Below are 21,653 nucleotides of genomic sequence, written 5' to 3'. Positions count from 1 at the left end.
ACAGGAAGTCTGCTCACAGAGCAACCCGAAGAGGAGACACCCTCAGCGAACGTGATCCAAAATCTGAGACCAGATGGCAGCTGTTATTAGAAAGGGTCGAACGCTGTTTTCCTGTTTGTGGGCTTTTAATGGCAATTTTCACAATAATTTACAAATTGGTTGTTACGCACACTCTATGTCCATTTAGTAATGAAAAATATGAGTTAATTCAGCTCTCAGTTGAGAAACTGCTGTAGAAATGTCCTTGCTGAGGGCTGCTCTCTGCTCCTGCTGGTTGGTGTTCCACTGGCAGCCAAGCGAGTTCCTCACGATGAACCTGCCCAACCTGCCGGCCCTCCCCAGGCTGCTCCCGAGCTCCCTCTGCTCGCACCAAGGGGAGGACCTGGAAGTTTCTGAGCGCTGAGGGGGGCGGAGTGATGGCGCAGCGGCCACGGGGCTCAGGTGTGCCTAAGGCAGGATGGAGAGGGAGCATTCCAGCCTTTCCCAAGGACCCCGCTCCCAGAGAACCGGTGGCTGCAGCCCACGACTCAGCACAGCTCTGGGCTCTGCTCAGAAGCCCTGAATAGAGACAGAAGCAGGTGAGATGAAATGCAAAGTGCCGTGGCACAATACTCCATGGCAGCTGTGCCAGCGCTACCAGTGCCTCCTGTCTGGGCATAAGGAATTAACCCACAGGATTCTGTCGAAGGAGGGAAAGAGATGGAGACCTGAGCCCAGAACACAAACAGAACAGATCAACGCTGGAGAATTCCAGGAGTTCAGCTATGTTAGTCCTCAGCAGAGGAGAGGAAATACATCAGAGGGTACTACAGCCTTGAGTTTTTCCACCCAAGCTGTTGCAATAACTTCAGTAATTCACCTCTCAGGACAGAACTTGTTTTCCAGTAACACAGACTCTGTTTGCCCTTTACTTCCAATCACTTCAAGCTGATTCAGCTTTGTGCCTCCTTGGAAAGAAGTCGTCAGCAGCAGGGTTTCTCAGAGAAATGCAATACAGCAATTTAAACCTGCAGCCAGTCTGGCCTGTTGGAAAAAGCGAAGGCAGAGCAAGTGGGGACTTCAATGAATGCCCCAAGAGTTGTGCCGAGGAAAGGAAAGTCAGGGATTTCTCTCCGGAAAACCATGGGAAGTGTTAAACCTTGCACCGCACAAGCTGGAGTTTTCCCCACACCGAGCTCTTTCACAAAGACTTCCCCCACAATGCTTTTACAGGAGTGTAACTATTACCCCAACAATAAGATCACCCATTCTCATATAGTTTATATTTAATGTGTGGAAAAAAAGGCAGTACTTTAGAGGAGTGCCTGGAGGGAAGAGAAAGGATTGTGGTGAGCAGTGCACTGACAGAAACTGCTCCCTGGAATTCCCTTCCCCCTTGCCTTCCTCCCCTCTCCCAGTGCAGTAACTCAATCCACAAGGTAACTGAACTCTCCTGGGAGAATCTGGGGCACCAGAGGCTGCAGCTCCTTTCCAAACGAATTACTTTCGTTTATTTATTTTAAAGTCCACTGATCATCATCACAAAAAAACCCCATGGGAAATGCAACTAAAGAGAAAAAGTCCAACCAAGACCTAAGAACCCAGAGCTACGAGCAGATGTGGGCCTGTGTGGCACGGTGCCGGCGCACGCGCGGGAGGAGACAACCCCGTGTGTGGCCAGAGCTGGGGTCCTTTATGTCAACCGCTGAACGATGACAGCGTTGAGCAGGTTGGCTTCCTTCAGGGTCTGGTCCTCATCAGTCAGCTCTTTATTGGGGAAGGTGGTCATGAGGACGAAACTGGTGGCAGCCATCGCTGGCCGAGCATCCACTATGAAGAGCCGGATGTCACGGATCCTGTCCAAAGGGAGCAAACACACAGGGTGATGCTGTTGCTGCACAGCCTGGACGAGTGACTGCTCTGCCCTGAGTGTGCAGCACTGCATTTGTATTCCAGCTCTCACCACGGGCCACACCAGGCTATTCTGATTCAACCTGCTCCCATTTAGTGAAATAGCAGCAGCTGCTTTCTGGGCTACAGACTCAGCTCAGCCTTCTCTGTCTGTGTTGTCAGGGGGTTCTCTGAAACTGAAAGCCTCCAAACCCTTTGCAATGAACAATTAACAAACTGACACTTTCTGAGCTCGTCAAACACAGCAGAACCCAGAGGATTTCAGCTCCTGTGAGCAGCCACACAGTGACACAGGATCCATTTCCTGAACTCAGTCACAGGCAGAGGTTTTTGTAAGTTTTTGCCCTGAGCGTGACCCTTATAGAAACTGGAGGAATGAGTATAAATTATGAGATCAGGAAGGTGAGAAGGATTTCAAGAGATATCAAACGAAGCAGTGGTGTATCTAAGCCAACTTTGCTTGCCGAAAGGAACAGAACTGTGTTAAGAGCATCCCTTGGTGCTCCATTCAGCACAGGAACAGCCCCATAGAAAAGTCTAAATTGAGTCAGAACAACTGAACCAAGGTCCTAATTATCTGCCAGTTTCCAAAGCCTTTAGAAGAGATTCAGTTTTTTAGAGGTGACACCAAGGAAAGTTCTGCTGGTAACACTTACACTCCCAAGTGTTGGGTCACTGTCTATAATCCATTCCAATTTGGAAAGCAAATCCTACCCAACATTAAGCAACTGTCTTAAAACCACAACAATTTTATTCCCTTTCACTTGTATAGAAGGATGCCCAGAGCTCCTTTTGGCAGGCTATCCAGGATTTTAACACTTGCTCCACCAGTGCCCTGTAGTGCAGGGCCATTTATGCCCTGCCTGTGTTCCCTGTTGTGCTCATACCTGTGACTGTGGTTGAACTTCTGGACCAGGCGCCCGCCGTCAGCGAGGCGGATCTGGATGTTGGTGACGGGCTCCGACTCATCGATCACGATGGCAGAGCTGGCTTTGGCTTCATTCTCTGCCTGCTGGGCTGGAGAGCTGGTGCCCATCACCTGGGGCGCATTGCTGCCAACAGGGAGACGCAAGGTGAGCTGTTAGAAACCAAACTCACCTGGCTGCAGGGTACCAGATCAGGCAGTGAGCTCACTGCCTGCCAGGCCCAGCTACCAGGGCTCCTCCACAAGCAAGCTGGAAGTCAGAATTTTTGAGTCAGCCAGTCAGCAGGAACTTGTCTAGAAGTTCAACTCTACCATCCCCTTTGGTGTCACGGGTCCTCACACCCACAAGTTTACAGGGGAAAGTGTGACTTGGAAACACTGCTCCCATACAACACACCCATGGAAGTTCCAAACCAGGGATCCAGCTCCTGGTTGGGCCACCTCACAGTATACGTCAGTGAGCCTTGTTTCCATAGTGGAACACCTCCCATCCCACAGGCACCCAGTGCCTTTTTTTCAGAAGGACGAATCAGAAGGCTCCACCTCACAAGGCTCAAGTGACTCGCTCACACTACGTGCAGTAAACCAGTGTCACCATCTTCTCACCTGCCCAGCTTCTGTCCTTCTCCAGTAAAAGCTCTGAAGACACTTTTAGGTTTCACATACTCCTCATCACGGTGATCTTCCATGTCCAGATTCACCTGTCCACCCCGTGCTAACCTGCGCAGCTCAGCTGGGACTTCCCTGCAAAGAGAGTGTTCTAAGGCAGGTGCCTGAAGCAGCAAGGCACGAATGTGTGGACAAAAAGCCCAAGATCTTTGGAATTTCAGGAATCACAGACAGCCTTTGCTTAACTGACAGGGCAGATGCACAGCTCCCCACTGACAGACACAAATGAAAGGTTCCTTCTCCCTGGCCCTCACCTGCAGTGACACAATGCATCAGAAAATCTCAACACGAACATGAACGTGTTTACTTCAAACTCTCGGGGCCCCACATAAACCAAACCCACTCTCCCTTTACCTGAACCAGATGTTCCGTATTAATTTCTTGCAAGAAAGCTCAAGTGAAATGTGCCACAGATTCAGAAGCCTGGATTCCACAAACACTCATGTTTCAGAAAACAGCTGTCCCTTTTGTCCCCTCTCACTACGTACCCTCTGCGGATATCATCGAGGAACTGGGCATTGGACGGATCCTGGTAGCTCCTCAGCTCTCCACTATCCAGACTAAATCCACTCTTCCACAGCTTCAGTACAACGTGCACCTGCAGCAGCCCCAAAAGAACAATCAGCCTCACTGAGCACCTTGGTGACAACGAAAACTGAAGCAAAGTGAAAAGTTCCAGATTGGCAGAGGAGCTTCAAGTTGCAGAAACATTCCAGCAGGTTTCTCTGAGCTAAGGGAAAGACTCAAAGCACTGGCTTTTACGTATGGTCAGGTGTCAATTCCTAGAAGGTCGCACCATGGTCCCCTTCTGGGTAAATATGGCTGAAGATCCAGGAATGTGCTGGGTGAGGAGCCTAAACCAGGCTCCTACCACAGCCACGACCTTGTTTGGTCACAAACCAGGCACAAGGGAATCCTGAACTGCTGCTGTCAGCTACCATCTGTGGATATATATTGCATATACATAATAATGGATAAAGAAGAGTTGATTTCCCAATGCTCTTTGCACACTATTTTTCCTAATCTGCACTTCTAAGAAAGGCTCAGAATTTTAATTAAAAGATCACTAGAAAACTGCTTATCCAAGACCTAATCATCTATTATTTTCCACTTGGAAATCCCATAGGAAGCAGGATTTACCATATTTCCGTCCTTGTGAATTTCTATTAAGCTTTGTAACTCTCAGGGCTGGCAAGCTCAGTAGCTGGAGCAGAGAAATCCCTGGAGGGACAGCTACAAACCAGAGCAGAGATACTCACATCCTGAGAAGAGTTGGGTCTTCTCTCTCCTGCCACGTAAGCTGACTCCTCCTCTGGAGTAGCCCCAAGGCGATACCCTCCTCCTGCAAAAGGCTGTGAGAGAGAAGCAGGCACAGGGTTACAGAATAAAACAGATCCAAAGAGCTGCTTCCCTGTCCCCACCACCCCTGTGGGTGAGCAGCGGCTTCATGGCATCAGCGATATCTCCTGCCCTGCAGGCAGTGACAGCTTCAGCAAGTTAATACGTGTGGCACAAAAGCACAGCTCTTCTTGCCACTGTGACACACAAAATGGAGCTGCACAAAGAAAGGAGTCCAGACTTAGCTGCTGAGATAATTCCAGGACTCCTTAGTACCAAACAGCTGGGACAGTGGAACCTTAACTGAAATGGGGAACAGAAGAAAGAACTCCTCCCTGCTCACCTTTGGCTTGCTCGTCTCGCCACCGCTCTTGGCTGTCCGATCGACCGCCACGGCGCCATGTTCCTTGGCTCCCTTGAACAGATCCTCCACCAGCTCGTTGGGACTCTTCTTCCTCGGAGGACCCACGATCTGCTGCCCACTTCTCTCTGAGCCACCGGCATAAAACCTGACAGAAAGCACCCAGCTCCTGGTCAGCCCTGCCCAATGCCTCTGCAGGAGCCAGCGGGTTGGATCAGGGCTCACTTGCTCGTGCTCATGCAGCTCAGTGAAACACCTCGTATCTACAAACACTGGCTACCACCAGTGTGTCTCCCACTGCAGCCACGTGCATGTGCTGCAAAGACTTTATTTTTATGTCAATTACTGTAAATTACCCGTGGATCAATAGCAATCAAGTGGTAACAATGCTCAGACCTGGGAAGAGGAACAGCCCAGAGGGACAAGCCCAGTTTTAAACACCGGTACCAGCTCGATTACCCAGCTGAGCAAGGCTTCCAGCAGATCTCTGACCCCTCAGAGCAACATCCAGCTGGAATTCTGAGGGAAGGCACACGCTCATGCCACACAAAGGATGGATCTCAACTGGAAGCAATGGATGCACAGTCAGTGAAGTGCAATTAAGCACTTCTGGAAGATTGGGTTTATTAGCTTCCAGATGGCTTGTAATACACAGAGTGAGCTCCCAGCTGCCTGCAAACCATGGCCCATCCAGGCTGAGCCACCCCCTCAGATACATCAGTTCCATTCCATTTACCTTGCCCGTCAACCTTAAGGGTATTTAACTACTTAGAGCTGACATTGTAGGAGACTGTCCTACTAATACTCCACATTCCCCCTGGAAAGAGGCCCTACATTTTTATTTTTGACTCCACACTGCATTACTTTACCCTTAAGTAACACTTAAGTGGAAAAAAACCCAAAACCTAACCCAAAACCCCAACCAAAACAAACCCTCAAAACCCCAAGCAGTAAGAAAACCAATCCCTGCATAATTCCCACATTCCCATTCCCTACAGACCCAAAGGAGGATCTGGGCTGATTTCTATTCTTAACCCAGGGCTCCCACATCCCACTTTAAGCTTTCTCTCAGTGCCAACAGCTGGTGCTTACACAGCTGAGCATGTGCTTGTGCACAGGCTTTGCACTGACAAACCTGCCCTGTCAAATCTCAAATGTTTCACTACAGAAATTCCATATCCGTGTAAACCTGGTTTTTTTGAAAGAAGCTGTACACAAGCAACAAGTCCTCCCAGAAGGAAAGGGATAAACACCCAGAGTTTGAGCCTTCAGCTGCCAACTTGCCTCTGTCCCTCCTCCTCTTCATCATCCTCCTCCTGTGCATGCACAAGGTCTCTGAACGAGGTCACTCGATGGTCACTGCAAAAATCCAGCAAGAAGGATGTCAGCCTCAAGACACATTCCCAGATGGAACATTCCACACTGCAACAGGCTCCTTCTGCAAGGTGGGCTCTGCCCAACAGCACCTGAGTCAAGAGCACTTTTCCTTCATGACAAAGGCAGCAGCTCCTCTTGGGAACTGGACAGCATTCCCTTTCTTCAGAGGGATTTGGTAAGGTACAATTCACTATTTTAGTTTTGCAAAATGCTCGCCTTGATCAGCTCAGTTGTTACACAAAATGAGAAAACATGCTTCCTGCAGAGATATGATCTGCTTAAAGGAAGGGTCACCACCAGACTGTTTCTAATGTCAAAAGATAAATCAAGCTTTTCCTGAGCAATGAGGCAAGTTGTCCTAACTGATCTCTGCCTTTGTTGTGCAATAACACCAATGCTTGTGATGTACAAACACTCAGGTTTTCACAACTTCTAGAAAACCACCCAAGGTGAAGCAAACCTAAACACAGAGCTACTTCTCCTGAAAATTAACAAAATCAGTGCTTTAGAGAGTGTTTGTTTTGTCAGCTCTCCAGCATGGAGTTGAAGCTCCCTCCTCACCTGGCTCCAGTGCCTCTGGATATGGAGCTGGGTGTGGGCTGGGGAAGGGTCAGGATGTCCTCATCACCCCCGTCCTCATAGAAACTGGCAAGTGCAATCTGGAAAGGAAAACCACCGAAGCTCCTCAGGAAAAACATGCACAAACAACCCAGCTGAAGCATCGGTTACGTTGGACCTCCTAAGGCACCTCACACTGAAGACACTTGGTGTCATTTCCCCTGCTGCAGGTCCTGGCAAAGACGAGGCCTCAGCAGGTTGTGCTATTTGGCTGTGTCATGGCAGGACACTCGCTGCTGCAGGGATGTCACCCTCCCCATCAGGGAATGTCAGGCCCTTTTCCTGCAGCACTTATACAGGAATTATGCCAAAATTACTGCTCTGAAACAGCAGCTTTTGTGCCGTCTATGAGCAGACTCGGAATTTAACACAGCCAGTTTGAGGAGGAGCAGGGACAGGAGCAGGTCAGAATGGTGGCTGACTCCCCCTCAGTTTGTTTGCTGACAGCGCCAACAGCACAGCACTGACAAGCTCACCAGCATTCCAGGAAAACCTAGACAACCCCGACAAACCCCAGACCCACAACCCTCACCTCGCGCTACAAAGTAAACGACAGAACCAGGAGGAGCCTCAGTCTCAGCCAGCCCGCGGCCCCGCCGCAAGGGCTGAGCCCGGCGACGGACGGGGGCGAGGCCTGAGCCCGCGGGACACCGACCTCCGGCCCAGCGCTGCCTCCCGCCAGCGCCACGGCCTCCTGAGCCGCGGCGCGCCCATCCCCGCACCGGGCCGGGGAGAGCGGAGGGCCGCGGCAAAGGTACCTGGAGGTCCCAGCCAGCGGACTCGAGGAAGAACCGCGCTCGCTCCTCCTCGGCGCCGGTCACGGCCACGAACTCCCTCAGCGCCTCCTCCCTGTCCGCCATCTTGCCGCGGTGCAGCGCCCAAACCCCGCCGGGCCGCCCCGCACCGCCCCCGCGTGCGCCGCCAAACCCGCCCGGCCGGAAACACCCGAAGAGACCCGCGGCGCCCGGCCCGCGCACAGCGGCCCCTGCCGGCCAGGAGGTGGCACTGCACCGCGCCCGGAGCACCGGGCACGGAGTAACGAGCATGGGGTACCGGGCACCGAGCATCGGGCACGGAGTAACGAGCACGGGGTAACGAGCACGAGGTACCGGGCACCGAGCACCGGGCACGGGGTACCGGGCGCTGGGCACAGGGTACCGGGCACTGGGCACAGGGTACGGGGCACCGAGCACCGGGCACCGAGCATCGGGCACGGGGTACCGAGTACGGGGTAAGGAGAACGGAGTACCGGGCACCGGGCACGGGGTACCGAGCAGGGGGCACCGGCTACCGGGCACCAGGCACCAGATACCGGGCACCGAGTACCGAGTACCGAGCACCGGGCACTGGCTATCAGGCACTGGGCACCGAGCACCGGGCACCAAACACTGGGCACCGGGATGGGCAGCACCGAGTACCGGGCATCAAGCACTGAGAAACAGGCACCGGGATGGGCAGCACTGAGTACTAGAGTGGGCAGCACCGAGCACCGGGCACGGTGTGTGTAGCACTGGGTACTGAGCACTGGGAGCAGGGATGGGCAGTGCCAAGCCCCAGAGCAGAGCGCACAGGCAGGGCCGGGACTGGTGGTGCGGAGCAGCCCACGACAGTCTCTGCATCCTGGTTCATTTATTTCCAGATTCATACATCACTCCTGGCAGTGGCCATGCCCTGAGACCCAGCTCAAGGAGCCAGAGACTGAGATGGAGCAGGATTGGGCAACATCTCCAATGCTTTTCTCTTCATGTGCTTGAAGAGGAAAAAGAGGAGCCCACCGACAAGCCCCTTCTCCAGCAGGATACCAATCCACAGGAGGAGGAGGCTGGACAGAAGGTTCTCACCTGCAACGGGGACAGATTATGTGAGCAACCAGGGCTCGGGGAAAGGCACCCCAACCCCCCGCAGGAAAACTTTCCTGGGACTGCAAGCTTCCTCAGAGGGTGACACCACACAGTCGTCCTGGCAGGCACCCCAACCCAGCAGCTCTGACGCACCGTTATCCATTGGGAACCCCTTGCTCAATCCTCCCGGGTCTGGGTTGGAGATCCACAGGAAGGCTGAGTAGCTGGCAGGGGCCTGGGCATCGTGCACCACCATGCAGGTGATCGTGGACCCGTTTTTCTCCTCCGTCGCTTGCACCTCCACCTGGCTTTTCAGCTCAAACAAGCCCTGGGACACCTCCGATGGCTGGGAGACGTTCTCCACCTTTATCCCAATCCCATTCTCCAGCCAGGAAACAGACACGTTTGCTGGGTAAAACTCCTTCAGGAGGCAGGTGAAGGTCACAGTCTTGTTCACCTCAACAGGGCTCGGCTCAGCACGCACTTCCCCACTGGGGGAAACTGGGAAGAGAGGCAGAGCTTGGTGTTTGGTGTCCCCGGCTCTGCTGCCCACAGGGTGCCCTGCTCCTGCCCCAGGGACCCCAGCCCCACAGGAGCAGGACACCCCAGCACGAGTCCCCAGCCCTCACCTCGCAGGACTCTGCTGAGCTGGTACCTCTCACGCAGCGGGACCTGCAGCGTGGAGTGCTGCACCTCACAGATGAGCTGTGAGCGGACGTCATCCTTCTGCAGGGTCATCCTCACTGTGCTGGACACGTTGTAGGTTTTCACCCCCCATTCTGTGACCTGGGGCAGCTGAGCCAACATGGGCTCCCTGTTCTTGAACCATTTCACCCCAATCTTTTCGGGAAAGAACCCTCCAGTTGTGCAGGTGAAAGACACCGACTGCCCCGCCTCAATTCTCTGCTCAGGCCCAGACACGAGCGGGGGGCTGGGTTTGGCTGCGGGGAGAAGAACAGGGCCATCAGACCAGGCTCTGCCCCCCACACAGCCCTGGGCTGGCCAGGAGCAGAGTCTCCTACAAGGGCACAGGAACGGCCCATGGGATCCTCTCCTGGACCAGCCCTCAGCCCCTTCCCCATCCCTGCTCTACCTGAGCAGAGCCCACTGGGCTGATTCCCATCAGGAGCTGCTCTGGGAGCCCCACTCACCTTGCACAGACACCTCTGTGCCACTGCCACGCTGAAACACCTCATCCACACTGCTGTCTGACTTGACAAACTTCACGCAGTAGTAGGTGCCCATGTCCTCAGGTTGAGCGTTCCTGATGCGGATGGTGAAGTCCGTGTTGGACTCATTCACTGCTCTTGTCACACGGGGATCCTTCGTTTTCTGGTAATAGATGGTCTTGTTCCTATTGCCCCAGCCCTTCAGCCACTTCACAGGACCTGCTCCAGCAACTCCTGATATGGTGCAGTTCAGGGTGATCGTCTCTCCCGCTGTCACCGACACCTTGGCCTGAGGCTGCTGCAGACTGAAGTTTTGACCTGCCTGGGAACCCACACCTGGGCAGAGCAGCAGGAAGGTTTGGAATTGACAAGGGGCCCCAGGGCTGGGCTACAGCACAAGACATCATCAGACCCCGGCCCTGAGACTGAAGCAGGGGACAGAGAGATATTCCTGTCCCTTGTCTGCCAGGCTGCTGGGGACTGCAGGATGAGGAGAGCCCAGACTCTTGCTGGAGTAAACTGAATTTCATCTGGAGACAAAAGCAAGCTGGAAGGAAGGCAGCAAGAGGAGATCCCTGAATACCCATGGACACAGGGAAGGACTGCCAGGCCAGCAGTGTGGGAAAGCGTGCATGGGAAATATGATAGAGCTGTGGAGGCCCCACTTACCCGGGTCTCTGCAGAGCAGGAGCAGGATCAGGCACATGAGAGGCAGTTCCTGCATCACCGGAACCATGGGTATTCCAGGTCTTGCCCCCTGATGGCTGGGCTTTGCTCAGCTGGATTCGGCTCTGTTGGACTCTGTTGGACCCTGCTCAGCTGACTCAGCTAGACTGGGCTTAGCTTATCATGGTGCTGGACTCTTACCCAGAAAGGGGAAGGAAAGGGGTCACCACCAGCACAGTTCCTCCATGCAATCATGTCCCATTTGCTCTCAGTGTCCATGTCATCTGTTGCAACGCTGGTCCATAACGGCAATGTCCACCACACTTTCCCCTCAGATGTGTGCCACAGCCACAGCCATGGGCACAAGCACTGAGCAGCCAGCAAGAGGGACCCGGGATCCAGCACGCTCTCCCACACATGGCCAGCCCGTGGCTCAGCACCCTGGGGTGCCAAAGGGACGCCCAGCCCTTGCCAGCAGGATCGGGTGCGGGATGGTGTCTCCCATGGGTCGGTGGTGCGTGTCCCACATCCCGAAGCCCCGGTGCTCCTGCCCCTCACCGAACCGGGGAGGACGCAGAGCCGCTCCCTGTCCCGAGCCCGGAGCAGCCGCTCGGTGCCGGGCGGCCCGGGAGTGATGCCCGGCGGGCTCTCTGCAGGGTGATGCCCACCGCGGGTGATGCCCGGCGGCTCTGCCGGCCCCTGCCCGTCCCGGGCAGACACCAAAGCGTTAATCACCCGCTCGCCTCCGTTTCCTGTCCCGCTTCCCCTTTTTCTTCCCAAAGTTTGGGCAGAATCCATGGCCGCAGCAGCAGCTCTGCTCTTGTCCGGGCAGCGAAGCCCCGTCCAGCGGCAGCTCTTGGGTGAGTCGGAAGTGGTGGGGGTCCCCCAGAACCTCTCGGGACTCCCCTGCCCCGCCTGCCACATAAACATGAGTGGGCGGCAAAAATAAATACCGGGCGGGGCGGTGGGTGGTCCTTCCCCGACCACCTTTTGGTATCAAACCGTCCCCGGGGGTGCAGAGCATCCCCAGCCCTGGGGACGGGCAGAGCCGAGTCGAACCCTGCCGAGGCGCTGCCAAACGTGTGGGGGACTTTGGGCAGGAGAGATTTGGGGACTGGAGGGGTTTTGGGGGGCAGGAGGGATTTTGGGACAAGAAGGGATCGAGGGGCTGTGCTGGGCTACAGGGCTGCACATCCCTGCCTAGAACACTGGTTCCTGGCTGGCTCCTGGCTGTGAACCCCAATTCCTTGCAGAGCCCCAGTGATCCTGGCTGGTGTGGAACAGAGCCAGGGTGTTAATGTTTAACAGCACTCAGGAGTTTTTCCTGCCAGGAGTTCCCCTTGGCTCCCTCTGCACTTCTCTGGCCTCCATGCAGCTGCAGCACCTCCTGCAAATGACAGAACAGGATGCAGATTTATCAAGTCATAGAATAGCAGAACTGTTTGGGTTGCAAAAGCCCTGTGAGCTCCTCGAGTCCAACCATTAACCCAGCACTGCCAAGGCCACCACTAAACCATGTTCCCCAGGGTCACCTCTACATGTCATTTAAATCCCTCCAGAGGTGGTGACTCCACCACTGCCCTGGGCAGCCTGCTCATTTTTCAGATTTGCCCCTTGTTCATTTTGAACCGGTTTTTGAAGAGTTTCCTCGCTCCCAGTGCCTGCATGTTGTCTCTGCCACATCCCAGGATATCTCTCACGTGCAAATTGGGGGACACTGGGGCTTCTCTGCCTGTGAGACAGCCCTTGCCTCACCCCATGCTCATCCCTGAACCCTCCTGTCTCTGTGCTCAGATGTGGGTGCCCAGGTGGGTCAGCACTTCATTCTGCAGCAGCCCCAGGCCAAGGTGTCAGTGGCAGTGGGGCAGACGCTCATCCTCAGGTGCACCACGTCTGGACACGCTGGAGCAGGTCCTGTGAAGTGGCTGAAGGGCTGGGGCAATGGGAACAAGACCATCTATGACCAGAAAACAAAGGATCCCTTCTCCCGTGTGACAAGAGCAGTGAATGAGTCCAACACAGACTTCACCATCCACATGAGGGATGTTCAGCCTGAGGATGTGGGCACCTACTACTGCGTGAAGTTTGCCAGGTCAGACAGCAGTGTGGATGAGGTGTTTCAGCGTGGCAGTGGCACAGAGGTGTCTGTGTATGGTGAGTGCAGCCCAGCAGGGCACTGCTGCCAGGGACCCCATCCCATAGCCCCCACCCTGCCAACAGCAAGGCCCTGCTCTGCCCCACACCCACCACCCTCTCCTGCTCCGCCTCTGTCTCCACAGAAGCAGCCCTGATTCCTGGAATGGGGACTGCAGCTGTAGTGCTCTGCTTCCTCCTCCTCCTCCTCCTCGGCCTCTCCGTCGCCCTTTGCATGTACAGGAGGAAGCGCCAAGGCAGGGTGGGCAGTCCGTGCCCGGCCAGGACAGTGACCATGGGCAGCTTCTCGTCTGTCCCTCTGCAGTGCTGTGCAGGAACCCCCGGCACCCCCAGGTTTGTACACAGCACCTCCTCCTTCTGCACCCCTAAATGAGCAAATTGTCTTATCCACCTGCTTTATCTTGGCTTCCTTTCTTGTCTGGAGCTGTAACTTGCCCCAGAAAAGGTCCTTTACTCACACGTGCACTGTTCTGTTGGTTCTCTCTGTGTTTCACGGGAGCTTCATGGTAGGGAGGACACAGTACCAGGGAGCTCCCTGCAGCCCCTGATGGTGTGTCTGATCCCAGCCCAGACGTGCAGACAGCCCTTTGTCCCTGTTCTCTGCCTTCAACAGGGGCATCCTGCTGACATTTGGGAGTAGAATTTAGGGCTGTGCTGGGTCGGGAAAGGAACCATCTTCCTTTAGTTCTGATGGCCATCCTTATCTTTCCCCTTACAGTGAAGTCCTGGATGCAGAGAGCTCCCACCTGCCCAGCCAGGTACGAGTGAGCTGTGAGTATGGGGATGCACAACCCCTGCTGATGCCTTGGCTTGCAGGAGCCCTGAAAGACTCTGGGGCCAGGGGAGGACATCAGATAGGCAGCAGCTGCCTGCAAGTGCTCCCTGCACACTCTGCACCATAGCACAGGGCCACCTCTGCAGTTGTGGCATCACCAGCCTGGCTTGAACCTGGTCCTTGGAGTTATCCTGTGCAGGGCCTTGAGGCAGTCTTGGTGATCCTTTCAGGTCACTTCCAGCTCTTGACATTCTGATTTAGGGTTATTTTTGTGAGGTTTTCCTTTTGGCAGCATTCCCCATTTGCGTGCCCTTTTTGCAGCAGAGCAGCAAGGAGGAGAATGACATCCACTACGCCGACCTGCAGCCCCTGCCCCCGGCCCCACAGCACGGCAGGAGCCCGGGCACAGCCCCCACCGAGTACGCCAGCCTCAGGGTAGCTGCCAAGTGACGCGTGGCACCGCTGCCTGCGCGGCCAGGCCGTGTCAGAGTGGAAGAAGGGACGTTTCTGCAGGGCACAATAAAGAAGAAGTGGAGCTGTTTGTATGGCGCACCCTGATCTCAGCTCAGCACGCCCCGATCTCAGCTCGGCACACTATGCTCACCATGTTTGCATCTCAGGGGAGCTCTCCCAGGACCTGGAAGCCATCTCGACCACAGGATTGGACCACGAGGCCAAGGACTTCTGCCTTGTGCAAGCCGTTTGGTGCTGATGACACCAGCAGGACCTCACACACACCTGTGTCCACCAGCATGGGCTTCCACTGGCCCTTTCCCAGCCCACGGGTCCATAATTTGTGTTATCTTTTTACCACTCTCATTAAAGCCAGCAAACAGCCTTCTGTCCAGTGCTGCTGTGCTCAGAGCAAGAGCAATAGTGCCAGTCCCACAGGGTCCTGGGGGGATATGTGTGCCTCACACAGCTGTGCTACTGCTGAGCTCACTGGTCAGCTCCCAACTCCCACCTGCCCCGGGCAGGGATCCTGCCCAGTCCCACAAAACCTGCATCTCCTGGCAAGGCAGCAGGAAACTCTCAGGAACAGCCCCTGGTGCTGCTGCTCCAGGCTGAGGCCCAGCCCTTGCCCACGTTTCCCTGCCCTCCCCAAGGGGCTCTTGATGCTGTTCAGGCCAGGGCAGCTGGTACCAGCTGGCCCTTCTGGCCCTTCCCCTGGTCCGTGCACATCTTCAGCTCCAGTCCCAGCCAGTCCGTGCACATCTGCTTCGTGCACATATTCTGCTCCTGCACTTCTGCTCCTGCACATGTGCTCCATGCCGACCACTGCTCAATGCACATCTGCCCTGTGCACATTCCCTGCTTCGTGCCCATGTGTTCGGTGCCCACCTCCAAGTGAGGAAGCAAGCCAGTGGCAAGAAGCCAGAGGGCAGAAGTGGCAATGGCAGGAAGCTGCTGATCACGCTCCACACTGGGCACTGCTGCAGCCCCCAGCAACACCCAGTCACCACATACAGCTCCCCAGCCACGATCTCCCCAGCCGTGGCAGTTGAGCTCCCACCACGCCACGTGTGGCCCCAGCAGCTGCCTTGTCAGGAGGAACTGAGGTCAAAAAAGGCTTTCCAGGCAGAGGAACCTGCCAGCACCGCTGCCTGTGACCTTGAAAGCTGATACAGTCACCAGTTTTCAGCTTTACCTACTTTTTTCTGTGAAATGAGAAAAGAGAAGTGAAAGAAGACAGTGCGACCCAGGGGAGTGGGGCTGGCAGGGAGATCCTTGAGGGGCCAGAATCATCACAGCGGGGAGAAAAGCCACTACGGAAATTCATTTGCACAACTGAGTAAGAGTCCCCTGCTCTGGGGATGTGAAGTGGGGACAGTTTGGGGTCAGTCCTTTCTCAGGGACAGCTTGAGGACACTTAGCACCTTGCAGGCATGGTGGTAGTGATGAGTTTTCCAGGTCAGGGGTCCAGCACTGGGACTCGGCCTGGCCCCCTCAGTGGGAGGTAGTGGGGTTGGTGTGTTGAGATGAAGCCTCTCCCAGCATCATTTCCCGAGTTGAGCCATGACCATGCCATGGATCATTTCCCAGCTGAGGCTGCTCTGAGCAGGACTTGGGTTGCCCAGGCTCTTTGCAGGTACAACACCAAAACTGGCAGAAATCTCACATCGAGGCTGCGAACACGAGTATGTAAAATATGTGGGTGAGACCGAAACCGGGGATAGACCTTGAGGACCAGAAGAAATGAAATTCAAGGTGATTTAGGGCTTTTTAAGCACTGGGCTGAATCAGGAGGGGGGAAATCCAGTTTTATAGGAGCATATGCAAAGCAGGGAGTGAGCAGAGCACCGGCAGAATGGTCTGCACCTAGGAAAGGGCCCAGGTCTGCAGCTTACTGCCCTGGGGAGGGATTTGGTGGTTATTAAAGGAAAATCCTTTAAGCCACCAGCCTGGGGTGTGCCGGCAGTGAAAGCACAAACAAGCGCCTGGGCACGGACACAAGGTAGGAGTGTGCTGGGGAGCAGAACCTCACTGGGGGAGCAGAGCCTCACTCAGGGGGCAGCACCAGGCAATGCTGGGGTCATGGATCCACTGCTCATCCGTGCTGTTTTCCTGGTGCTGCCGGTTGTCACATCCCGCTAAGTGACCTGCTTGGTTGGTGGGTGTGTGGGGGAGGTCGGGAGCTGCCATTGCTGGGGGGGAGCACAGGGCAGTGCTGGGGTTGAGGCTGGCACCCACCAGGCTCCTCCTGCCACAGCTGGGGACTTCAGTTCAGAGCAGAGGTGGTGCCTGGACGGGTACTGGGAGAGTGTTGGTGTCCTGGGGGGAGAGGACATGCTGGCTCCAAGCAGGTTCTGGGCTGTGTCCCTGTGCATGGACACTCCAGGGCGGTGCCATGCCAGGTTTATGTCGGCTGTTCCTCAGCATGGTGTGTGAGCCTGCTGCCAGGACCTCATGTAATGGCAAGGCCAAGGAAAAGGGCTGGGGAGGCTGATCTGGGCTGCACTATGATGGGTTTTGGGGCAGCCAGGGGATGCTCAGGGGCTGCTCTGGCATCTGATCCACTCCTGATGCTGGGAGGTGGGAAACACCTGGAGGTGCCAAGGCAAGAGGGCTGGCAGGGCTTGCCAGGTAGTGGTGGTGAGGCATGGTGTGTGTCACGGTGTGTGCCACAGTGTGTGCCGTGATGTGTGCCATGGTGTGTGCTGTTCCATGCTGTGCTGGGGAGCCAGAGTGGGAAGTGTGGGCTGTGCCAGGAGCCAAGGAGGAGTATCAGCCTCCAGCAGAAAGCAAAGTAACAGAGAGCAATTAGCCTGGAGAGCGGCTGATGGAATGGGCTGGTTCCAGCAGTGACGGGAGGGGAGCAGTGATTTAATTTACACAGAGGAATAGCATGGTCTCAGTGCGTGGGCTGGCTGAAATGGGGGGATGTAGGTGTCTCCATTGTGTCCTGAGGGACAGGAGAGAGCTGGCTGCACTCGTGGGGAATGGGACAATGCTGAGCTGTGCTGGTGCCGGGGCTGGGCAAGAAGAAAAGGGGAGAGACAGGGATATATGCCTTGTCCCCTGTCCTGGGGTGCTCCAGCTCAGCGATGAGAAGCAGAGGCACACCACAGTGTCAGTGTCTGTCACAGGGGTGGGTGCCCAGGGGACATTGTGTCTCCAGAAGCAGTCATGGCTCCAGCTGGTCTCCTCCAGTGTCTGACAGGGCAGCAGCTACAGCCAAGGGCCTGGTTTGTGGCTGTCTCTGTCCAAGACACCCTTCTACCCCTGCTCTGTCCCCATCCCTTCCCCCATTCCTGTCCTAGCTACCCTGAGACTGAGATGGCCACAAGTCCATCCCCAGGGAGAGACAGGCCAATCCCTTTGCACATCAGCATCACCCAAATAGCCATGGGTCTAAGGGCATCTGATGCCACAGGGACCCCACAGGGCCCCCACGATGCCACAGGCATCCAGTGATGGCTTGGGGACCCTATGATGCCATAGGGACCCCATGATACCAAGGGGACCAGGCAGTGCCATGGGGACATTGTGCCAGCAGGAAGCAGCAAGAGAAGCTGGAGGAGCACTGGGTACTTTGAAGGGGTTGGAGGGAGTGAGAGGGTCTCGGAGACACTTTGATTGTCCCCAAAAAATGCCTCATGGGTCTTGTTTGTGCCTGCTGGCTGGCTTCTGCTGGTTTCCTGCCAGGAGAGACAACAGGAGGAGGAAGTCCTGGGATGCTGCATGGTTGGAACCTGCTCCCTCCAATTCCAAGTCTGTTAGGTCACCCCTTTACAGTGCCCTGTTTCTCAGGCTTTTCCTTGGAAAGGAAAGAAGCCAGAGTAAAACGCCAACATGCTTTACACTGGTTCTGATTTATTTCATGTCTTACTATTGAAGCTTATTCCCTGGTTTCACGGTTGTTGTGGATTTTCACCAAAGGGGATAAACAGGTCTGGGATTTGGGGTTGTCATAGGAACTGTTTCTGTGCCACAGCCTCACTGCCAGCCTCGTCCCCTCCTGACAGAGTGAGGGCTCTGGCCAGCACAGTGGGGGTACCTCCAGCCCCCCAGGCACAGCCCCAGTGACAGCCGAGGTGTGGGGCAGCCACCCCATGGCACCCGGGATGTTCAGGGAGGAGACGGACTCCCAGGCACTGTCCATCCATGTTCACGAAGCAAATTGGGACCCCCGGGCTGCAGACCATGGCTTTAAGTTGAGAAGAGCTGAAGGGGTTTGGAGGATGCTGCTTTTCCCTGTGGATTCTCTGGTGTCTAGTAGGAGGTTGTGCTATTGCAGTTATTGCTACTGGGAACCTCTCTGGATGACCTGGATTAATTTACATTAAATTACTGGAGCTGAAGGGGTGTGGAGTGGATGAGGGGCTGCCCTATGACCATTCCTCATCTCTTCAGTCGCAAGGAGAGGGGCTAGGCAGTGAAATTGAAAAGTGTCACGCACATCCTTTGTGCCCAATGCTCCTTTGGCCTGTGCAGTCCTTCACTGCAGGACAGCGTGAGGCCAAGACTCTGGCAGTGTTTGAAGAGGGGTTTCCCGGGCCATGGGACAAGCAGGAACATCCAGTGCTTAAGAAAGACTCACATTGTGCTTTCAGTGTTGGACGGGCCATTGCTCAAGGACAATCACTCACCCTCTGGAGCCGGCACTGGAAGGGCAGATCAAGCTGCACTGCTGGGTCCTGCCAGTGCCTGAGTAAGGGTCCCAGAGTGGGTGGGAGAGGGGTCCTGCCTGCACCGGAGTTCCCGGGGCTCTTCATGCTGGATCAGCTGTTGGTATCGCTCTGGAGTGGTCCTGGTTCCTCCCAACATCGGGCACATTGTACCCGAAGCGAGCCGTGCACGCTCCTGGTGATGCTCCAGGGGGTTCTGTCCAGCAAGAAAAGCTCAGGGTAGGGAAACCCTTAGGGGAGCTCCCTGTCCCGAGGGCAGGACGTTGTGGGGTCCCTGGTGCTCCCTGCTCCTCCCAGCACCGAGCGACCTTAAAGTGTGGCTGTGCTTGGCCGTGGCCCCAGCGCTGGCTGCCCTGAGCCCGGCACAAGTGTCCCTCTGCAGAGAAGTGCAGGGAAAGGGAAAAATATTGAGAGAAGCAGGAGAAGGGGGAAAGCAGGCGCTGCGGGAGGGAGCACAGCACGGCCTGAAAGCTTCCTCTCAGCGGACTTTTGTTCGCCCTGGACGTGCCCAGCGATGCTGCCAGCCCAGAGGGGCTGTGCTGGCGCCGGTGGCTCCAGGCGATCCCGGAGCTCCGCAGCCTGCCCGGCGCCTCGTTCCGGCGACGTGCCCGTGGGCAGGATGCAGCTGCCTCCAGCGGGGATCCCCATCACCCCGCTGGGCTCGGCCCCTCGCCGCCGGCCCTGCGGCGGGCAGTGCCCGGACCCACAACGCGCTCCCGAAAATAACTCTTTCTGACAGATCCATTTCTTCCACATGGTTCAGGCTTAATTTTATAATGGTATCAGTAGCTATGGCAACGTGTAAAAATAACGATTCCCCGAGCCCGGCAAATTCTCCGTAAACAGCTCCCGTCTCCCGGAGCCCGGCTGGGTGGGCATCACCCCTTGCCCACGGCTACCGCGGCCGCTGCGCTTTGTGGTTGCGCTGGGATTCACGCGATGACTAATTAGCAGCGTTAACTGCTTACGCCTTGGGATGATGATTCCATCCGCTAATCCTTGGGGCTAGGCTGGGCTAATTGGGTGGATATCATTAACGCTGGCGGTCAGGAGCTGCCCTTACAGGATTGCAGCACAGCGAAGGCTGGAGCACCCCTCTGGCACCCCAGACCCAGCACGGGGCTGGCAGCCACGGGGGGCTGGACACGGCTCGGCCCCCGCGGTGTCAGGGGGCCACCAGCCCCAGTCACACCTCCAGCCCGCCCCAGAGCCGCTGCTGCTGCTGCACATCCGCGCGTGTGCACACGAGGGAACGTGCACACGAATGCAGACAGGCACACGCAGATCAGATTTCCGCACGCAGGACCCCCTTCAGCAAACATCAGCCGGTGCCGGCGTCTGCCGCGGCTCAGAGGTCTCCGGTCACCGCCGCGAGTGGATAATCCCAGGCAATATTTTCTAAACCTGTTAGACATCACACAGACCCTCTAAATCCCTGATCCCCCTCCAAGGCTCTAGCGGGATGGCAGCACTTGGCAGGTCGGATTTGCAGCTCCTTATCAGAGCCAGCCCCTTGGAGCGATGCAGTCACTGGGACCATGGTGGATCCTGCCGACCCAGAATTAATCCTCCAGATTTTTGCTGCCTTTCAATTTATATTAAAAAAAAAAAAAAAAAAAAAAAAAAAAAAAGACCAACACAAACCCCTTGGAGAAGCATTTTTCTCCATCCAGCCTCCAGCAGCAGGGTCAGAATAACCCCAGCCTCACAGAGCTGAGAGCACTGAGTCAAGCAATGTGGATATGTTTGGTCTCAACAGGGTCGAAAGAAAGAGCCAACAGAATGTGTTGAATGTGTTGTCCAGAATGTGGCCCTTGAGCCTTGGGGCTGCTATGGGGACAACATGGGGATAGTGACTGCAGGGACAGCCTGGCAGGAGGGCTGGGGATGGCCCTGAGAGTTGGTGAGCATCCTCTTCCAAAGGCTTGGTCTGGCTATTTCAGGGGTGCAGCCCCCCTGCATCCCAGCAGTCATGCCATTCCCACTGTGAGGCATCAGATCCAGCACTTTCACAAATGACCCCATGAAGCCCCCACTGCCAGACGCAGCACCTTCCTTTGCAGTAAAGAGTTGTACACGGGGTTGTACCAGGTCCCCTACACCTCATATGCCGAGTCTCAGCCCTCCATGGGGCATCACTCCGGCGATGCCCACACGCCAGGTTCCACAGCACAAATCCCACCTCTGAGCCTGGATTTTAGCACTTCACAGCAAGGGCTCTGCCAAGCAGGAAGCAATGGGCTGAGCTGGCTGAACATGATCAATCCCCCACGTTAGCAGTTTTATTTCCATCCGCAGCTGCCGCAGGACTCTCAGGCAGTGCAGCCTCGCTGAGCTCCAGCCGCCGGCCCGGCAGCACAGCGTTATCTGCTGCTGCAGCCTCGGATGCGCTTTCATGATAACGATTTGCAATCAACAAAGAACTTGGAGAGGATGCAGAAAAAAAGAGAAAAAAACCCAACTGGCATTAGAAACTGAGATGATATCGCTTTTCCCTTGGCCGAGCTCTGAGCTCCGCCACAGCCCTGGTGGTACCACCAAGGGGAGATCAAGGTCTTCTCCAGCACTGCTCCATGGGGCTGGCTGTGTGCTGGGGGATCTGGGTACTGGCACTGCCACCACATCCCCATGAGCCAGTGCAGTGCAGAACTTCCCCCTCCACAGGGGGGAGGGAGGCTTTAGTTCAAACAGCTCCCAGGAACCTATCAATGATTAACACCCAGCTCTGAAATGTCCCTGCA

At 55.7% G+C, this 21,653-nt stretch overlaps 3 protein-coding genes across 4 annotated transcripts; 1 reads left to right on the top strand and 2 right to left on the bottom strand.

The window, feature by feature from the left end:
- Positions 1–1,464: 1,464 nt before the first annotated feature.
- On the bottom strand, positions 1,465–8,056 carry NSFL1C (NSFL1 cofactor). The gene is made up of 9 exons (XM_066198944.1): positions 7,937–8,056; positions 7,122–7,219; positions 6,468–6,542; positions 5,166–5,331; positions 4,744–4,836; positions 3,973–4,082; positions 3,422–3,559; positions 2,778–2,942; positions 1,465–1,835 (listed from the first exon to the last, which is right to left on the bottom strand). The coding sequence occupies exons 1-9, from the start codon at positions 8,036–8,038 to the stop codon at positions 1,673–1,675; spliced, it is 1,110 nt and encodes a 369-aa protein (XP_066055041.1). The 5' UTR covers positions 8,039–8,056; the 3' UTR covers positions 1,465–1,672.
- A 764-nt stretch (positions 8,057–8,820) lies between these two features.
- On the bottom strand, positions 8,821–11,046 carry LOC136298250 (tyrosine-protein phosphatase non-receptor type substrate 1-like). The gene is made up of 5 exons (XM_066198876.1): positions 10,858–11,046; positions 10,171–10,524; positions 9,649–9,960; positions 9,173–9,520; positions 8,821–9,019 (listed from the first exon to the last, which is right to left on the bottom strand). Exons 1-5 carry the CDS (start codon positions 10,922–10,924, stop codon positions 8,862–8,864), a joined length of 1,239 nt encoding a protein of 412 aa, XP_066054973.1. The 5' UTR covers positions 10,925–11,046; the 3' UTR covers positions 8,821–8,861.
- Positions 11,047–11,647: 601 nt separating this feature from the next.
- LOC136298281 (uncharacterized) lies at positions 11,648–14,614 on the top strand. Of its 2 annotated transcripts, none has more exons than XM_066198919.1 (5): positions 11,648–11,714; positions 12,649–13,008; positions 13,134–13,341; positions 13,727–13,766; positions 14,108–14,614. In XM_066198919.1, exons 1-5 carry the CDS (start codon positions 11,651–11,653, stop codon positions 14,231–14,233), a joined length of 798 nt encoding a protein of 265 aa, XP_066055016.1. In that variant the 5' UTR covers positions 11,648–11,650; the 3' UTR covers positions 14,234–14,614. The 2 variants fall into 2 exon arrangements, with proteins under 2 accessions (XP_066055016.1, XP_066055015.1); XM_066198918.1 differs by having other exon boundaries at positions 14,105–14,614.
- The last annotated feature ends 7,039 nt before the right edge of the window (positions 14,615–21,653 follow it).

The sequence above is a fragment of the Chamaea fasciata genome, unplaced genomic scaffold (assembly GCF_029207755.1).
Source record: "Chamaea fasciata isolate MVZ Bird 193981 ecotype frontalis unplaced genomic scaffold, bChaFas1.0.hap1 SCAF_17, whole genome shotgun sequence".
Lineage (NCBI taxonomy): Eukaryota > Metazoa > Chordata > Aves > Passeriformes > Sylviidae > Chamaea > Chamaea fasciata.
This window is presented reverse-complemented; position numbering and strand designations above follow the sequence as displayed.